The 6,098-nt window shown below is 43.5% G+C and overlaps 2 protein-coding genes across 2 annotated transcripts in view; one reads left to right on the top strand and one right to left on the bottom strand.

Annotated features, from left to right (window-relative positions):
* Window positions 1–1,820, bottom strand: part of CAPZA1 (capping protein (actin filament) muscle Z-line, alpha 1) — a 6,648-nt gene extending 4,828 nt beyond the window's left edge. The window contains exons 1-4 of the mRNA XM_010002233.1: window positions 1,797–1,820; window positions 1,468–1,531; window positions 1,164–1,215; window positions 314–377 (exon numbers count right to left, since the gene is read on the bottom strand). Of these exons, the coding sequence (XP_010000535.1) occupies window positions 314–377; window positions 1,164–1,215; window positions 1,468–1,531; window positions 1,797–1,820 (204 nt within the window). The remainder of the gene's footprint in view (window positions 1–313; window positions 378–1,163; window positions 1,216–1,467; window positions 1,532–1,796) is intronic.
* Window positions 1,821–2,165: 345 nt separating this feature from the next.
* Window positions 2,166–6,098, top strand: part of ST7L (suppression of tumorigenicity 7 like) — a 23,159-nt gene continuing 19,226 nt past the window's right edge. The window contains exon 1 of the mRNA XM_010002222.1: window positions 2,166–2,286. Within this exon, the coding sequence (XP_010000524.1) occupies window positions 2,166–2,286 (121 nt within the window). The remainder of the gene's footprint in view (window positions 2,287–6,098) is intronic.

Below are 6,098 nucleotides of genomic sequence, written 5' to 3'. Positions count from 1 at the left end.
GAATGCAAGTGAAAGTTAAATAAACAGTCACCTTTAATCATTCATGCTCTAAGCAGAATTCCAGTGCCTTCAACCAGGAGCTTCACTTGAGGAACAATGAATCAGAGTTACTAGGTAGTGTCAAACAAGACTTCTAAGAGAACATTTCACCTCTGCTTCTGTAAGAACAAAAGTTGGGCAATATAACAGTGTGAGGGGGAAGAAGGAGAAGGGATAACTTGTGAGTAGAATGGAACTAGTCAGCTTCTCAATGGAACAAGGTGTGTGTTGGTTTTGCACAGAGGAGCAGCACACACCTGTAAACTCTGCTCACCTGGTCATCGTAGCCTTCTATCTTCACCGGGGTGAACTGGTCCATGTTGTACTGCGCGAAGGCGCTGCCGGGCAGAGGGACAGGGCGTCAGCGGCACGTGCTGAGCCCTCTAGTTCAGAGCATTTCTACTTACTTGGGCAAACAGCACAGACAAGCACTCTAAAGGATTTTTCAATACCTTTTATTGATGGTAGCTCTAAAAAAAACAGGTCTAAAGCTAGGCTTATTTAGTGATGATCAGGAAAGTCCAGAGTTCAAAAGTAGAACAGCAGGCAGCCTGGGGTAACATGAGCAAGCCAAGGCAAAACAGGAACACCCTAACTACCACTGAGACAGCAGCAGCATAAACAAATGAGTAGTCTAATATTTACTATCATTTTCTTATGTAAAGACCTGCTGACACATCACCTATCTTGAAGGGAAATCCTGGCATCAAAAAGCTCATATGCATGACCTCTAAGCACCTTCTGATGAGCCTATGCAAGTAAACAAGGTATTTTGAAAGCTTTTTTTGAGGGCAGTTCTTTTTCTAAACTTTGGCTAAGATTACTCAGTAATTACTTAGGCTTCACTTGCTTTACAAATTGTGCCTCAACAAGACCAGACAATGCTGCTGAGTTACACTTTTTGGCAGGGAGTCCTCCTGACAGTTTCATATGGCTTCTACAGCACAAATTCTAATGTAGGGCTTTTTAAAAGAATCATCCATGCTCCTCATCATGTGTTTTTTGGGAGATAAGGAATTACAGAAGAATATTGCTCTCAATGCAACAAATTACTTTTTTTTGTTACAGAATGATGGGTGTAAGAAAACACCTGCTTTAAGTGTGTTTAAAATATTGATACTTACTGTGCTGCTCCTTCCCTGAGAAGATTGTCATTGTTGAGCAATAACCGGACATCTGGAGGAGAGTGCAGGGAGGTTATTGCAATTCTTGACCTAATGTTTCTCTTTCTGCATTTCAATGTCAAGTGTACAAATGCAAATATTATAATGAGTAAATAATTTAATTAAGCATGTGTAGTCACAGAATGACAGTATGCTTCTCCCTCACTACTTCTTAACCTTAAAAGCAGTATCTTGTGGTCTTAGGGCTCTTACAATAGATTAAATGTAAAGAAACACCACAGACCATTTTTCCTTATTTACTTACCATTGAATACTTCATTAAATTCTCCAGGGGGTGCATGAGTGATGAATTTTGCAGCTATATGCACCTATAATGAAGCAGAAAAGTAATTAAGGACAAAAGAGAATTTACTAAGTTCATACATACTGCAATCTACAGTGAAGCAGCAAAACCAAATGATAAAGACAGGAAGTGCCAGATCTGGGGAGAAATTACGGCACAAGTTGTCAAAATGGAAATAGGCAATCTCAGATTTTTTTCATTGTAACCATTCAGATGAATCCCAGGAAGAAGTGCAAACTTCACTTGGCCATCTGCAGAAATGTGAATTGTTCAACCTGCACAGCACTAACCTGTTTACAGGTTACACATGTCATGAGTAGTGACACTCCTAAAGCATGGGGTTTTTTTTCCTGATCCTTCCTAGTAATCAGAAACCTGAACACCAAGGTGTGTAAAGGGTAAGAAACCACTGCAGTGAAAGTGACTCTGTGACTAGAGGGTGACCCAGAGCACAGCCATGGAGCTAAGGAGTGTCTGACAAACTGCAGGACATGGAGATTCCCTGGGATGCAGTCTGTTTGTTGTGAGGACTGGCTGAAGGAGCTGCCACTGCTGCACAGCACCAGTGTGTGAAGAATGAGGCTGATCCCTCTAGAAATGGAGCAGTACATCAATTACATCACCTGCCATGGGGCTGCCTCTGGAGTTAATTATGCCTCATGGAGCTTGAAAAGCCACTGATGTGCCTGGAGTGCAGAACAGGTCTGGAGACACAAGGCAAAAAGCTGGGAAGTGACAGAAATGGGGAGGAGATGGGAAATGCCAAAATGAACCTGAGAGGTCAGAGCCTTGAAAATGACTGACCCAAATTTCAGCAGGTGATTTCCTCCCCAGCCTTGATCCTCTAATGCTGCCCATGTCACTTCTAACCCTGAGCAGCAGACACTCCTCTGAGCTGCTCCTCATCTTGAAGTAATACTTTATGGGAAGCTGCACTGCAGTCCAGACATGAAGCGTCACAGCAGGGGGAGAACCACAGCATGTAGCACTGTGAGTGAGACAGTGAATAACTGAAAGGAGCAAGTGTGAGGAAAACACCTGACTGTCTGCAAACTTTGAGCTGGAAAAGCTCATTCTCTTCTGAAAAGTAATAAAACTGCAGTCTGTAATCTGCACATACATACAGTATGTGCCTTGTGGTGTTAGAATTCAGGTGATCTAGGTATTGATTCTCTTGAAACCAGTCAGAGTTTATGGTTTTCATAATCAAATGTTTTATGGTTTTTACAGGACCAAAGGGAATAGAATAACCTTGGAAGACTTGAAACGGGACATGTCACAAAATAAAACCTCTCCTTTGGAATAATAAACCCATCATATTTCTCCATAATCACCTGACAAAGCTGAGCAATAAGCCTTTCTTGCTCAACCAGACGTTTATTGAGGGTGACTGCAGAACACTGCTCATTACAACTCTGACTTTTTCTACTTTTCATTTTGAGCAGTAGAAAAAAGAGGAGTGTGTAAATCCAACTACTTCAGCTGAATTGTTGGCAGAGCTGGAAATAACTTGCTTCTCTCAATAGCCTTTCTTGTTTTAATTAGGAAGTGTTGTTTTTGTTTGTTGCATAATGATTTCAAGCAAGCCATGAAAGGAACTGAACACCTCTCCAAACAAAGGGTATGCTGCCTTATTCCAGCAGGATCAAGTAACAACTCTGCCTTAACTGGACTGAGCTTCAGATAAAAATAGATCATTTTCCAAATTAGCATCTATTTAAAAAAACCCATAACATTCTTTAATAATTATGCAATATAAATGAAAAAAAACAACATACAATCTGTAACTTGTGTAATTGATACACTGGAGAATGTCAAAGCATTTTCTCCTAATTTTCTGCTTTTTACACAAGGTTGGTAAGCACACAGCCTCCTAAAAATGTAGCTCTGTCTAAATTTTCACTATACAAAGAGCTGTCATCAGAACATGCTGCTGCCATAATAATGTTTGGTTTCACTGTCACTCCACAGATTCCCTTTTATAAGGTGTTTCAACATATGAAAAATAGGGCCCCTAAAAATCCTTAAAATTTAGGATCTTATAAATTTATGCAACAATGTTGCAGCTGTAAAATTGTTCTGCACATGGAACCCTCATGTCAAGAGACTACTGGTTTAACAGGTTGACTTCTACATCAATGGATTCTGATAAGCAAATCCTTGTGGAAAAAGCTGGAATATGTCAGGAGAGGAATTTTTGGTTGTCCACAAACTCTTCCACTTGGAAGGATGAACAAAATTAAATCAACACAGAAGGGACTCTGCATTTCAACTGTTATCACAAAACCAGCCATAAAAAGTGCTGCGAATGAAGTGTGTTCACTTCAGGAAGCATCCCCAGCTCTGCCTCTCAGGGAGCAATAACACACAAACTAAGTCAAACTACTGAAACTGGGAGTGGCCTGCAGGAAACAGGCTGTAGAACCCAATGTCAAGCATTTCAGTGGCTGTTGGTTTGGAGAGGGGATCTGTTTGAGTGCTGTAAGCAGAGGGGCAGGAGGCAGGTTTGCAGAAGCAGCTCCTGCAGGCTGACCCACTTCCTGCCCACTGGGCCGTTTCAGGCGGTGCTGCAGCTCCAGCAGAGCTTCCTGCTCTGCAATGGGGAAGTGTCTGGGGAGGCTGCTCAACCAGCAGCTGAAGCAGGCAGACAGCAGCAGAGAGAAGGTAAGTTGACAACAGGGTTCACTGCAGGAGGCCTTATGCTGAAATGAACAACTTAGCTTACCTACAACGTGCCTATGGAGAATAAAGTGAGGCTTGAGGGGCGGAATGAATTAATTTTCTTGCTCTATTCTTTTTTAAAAGCACTGGGAAACTCAAGAGTTAAAATAAGGAAATGTATGTAAGTTCCAGACCTGTCTCAATGGTTAGAACATGGACACTACAGTAAATCTTTGCATGTTTCTTTTTCAGATCCTCACCTAAGGATCCTGCTCTTGCTTGGGTGGCCATGGAGCTACAGTGAATTGAAACTGGGTTGCCTGAGGAGGGCACCAGGCAGCACAGGCTCCCGATTTCAAGTGAAATCCCATCTGCTCTGTCAAATAAAGACTTGGGCACAGGAAGTTCTGAAGAGGCTCTTCTGGAAGGACAAGTCTTCCCCACAAGTGCTTTGACAGAACTGCAGATTTTGGGTGAACACAGCGGGAAGAAGGAAAACATGCAGTGACCCCAGGTTCTTGCAACACTCTCATTCTCAGATGAAACATCTGCCCAAGATGCAGTTGGTGAACAGGGGCCTCAGCTCTACCTCCAGCTATTTAGGGACCTGCTGGAGCACCACAGGCTGTCTGCTTCACCTCCTTCATTCTCAAACCTGAGCCACCATAACCAGCAACATGATAATGCTTCACTTTTGTTTTAATTTTCACATCAAATGTAACTGTGATTTCAATTTCAGCAGTTCAAGTGAAATTTAGCCAAATGGGATCAGGTTAAATATAAATATTTTCTACACCATTAGATAGATTTCAGCAATGTGCTGAAGAACCTAGGAATTCTGTACTGGAAAACTTATTTTAAGCAATGCTCACATCATCTAAAGCATTAACTAAAAGAGGAAATGATCCTTTAAAACTTGATCTGCTTCTTTCACCATGACTGTTGCTGTAACGAAGCTGAAATTGACAGTAAAGGGAAAAATGAAAGCAGGCTCCAGACTTGTGGGTCATCGAAGCCTTAATGCTCCACTCCAGAATGTTATGGAACAAAGCAAAAACCAACATGTAATACTTTTATAATGTAAGGAAGGGTAATGGTGGATTTTTAACTACTATCTAAAGAGTTGTCACCTGAAGAGGTGACTTCTTCACTTCTTAAAAGATAAGAAGACTGCTTTGCAGACTAACTTTCCCACATTGCTATGCAAGATGCTGATGGTACCAAGCTGTGTGGGGTGGTTGACACCCAAGAGGGAAGGAATCCATCCAGAGAGACCTTGACAGGCTGGAGAGGTGGGCCAGTGCCAACCTCATGAAGTTCAGCAAGGCCAAGCCCAGGGTCCTGCACCTGGGTCGGCACAACTCCAGGCTGGGGGCAGAATGGCTGGACAGCAGCCCTCAGGAGAAGGACTTGGGGATGGGAGGAGATGAGAAGCTCAACATGAGCCACCAGTGAGCGCTGAAGCCCAGAGGGGCAATTGTGTCCTGGGCTGCACCAAGAGAAATGTGGCCAGCAGGGCCAGGGAGGGGCTTCTGCCCCTCTGCTCTGCTCAGACCCCATCTGGAGTGTTGTGTCCAGTTCTGGTGCCCTCAGCACAACAAAGATGTTGGAGAGGGTCCAGAGAAGGGCCACCAAGATGATCAAAGGGCTGGAGCAGCTCTGCTGCGAAGACAAGCTGAGAAAATTTGGACTGTTCAGCCTAGAGAAGAGGAGGCTCCTGGGAGACCTTAGAGCACCTTCCAGTACTTGAAGGGGGTCTACAGGAAAGCTGGGGAGGGGCTTTTCATCAGAGCAGATAGTGACAGGACAAGGGGTGATGGTTTTAAACTGAGAGAGGGGAGAAATGCCTTTTCATGCAGAGACGCGCCGAGGCGCCTCATCTGCGCCCAGCCGATCAGGAACCGAAGCGCCAAGGGCTGAGCTGAGGAGGA

The sequence above is a fragment of the Chaetura pelagica genome, unplaced genomic scaffold, assembly GCF_000747805.2.
Source record: "Chaetura pelagica isolate M959 unplaced genomic scaffold, ChaPel_1.0 scaffold181, whole genome shotgun sequence".
Lineage (NCBI taxonomy): Eukaryota > Metazoa > Chordata > Aves > Apodiformes > Apodidae > Chaetura > Chaetura pelagica.
This window is presented reverse-complemented; position numbering and strand designations above follow the sequence as displayed.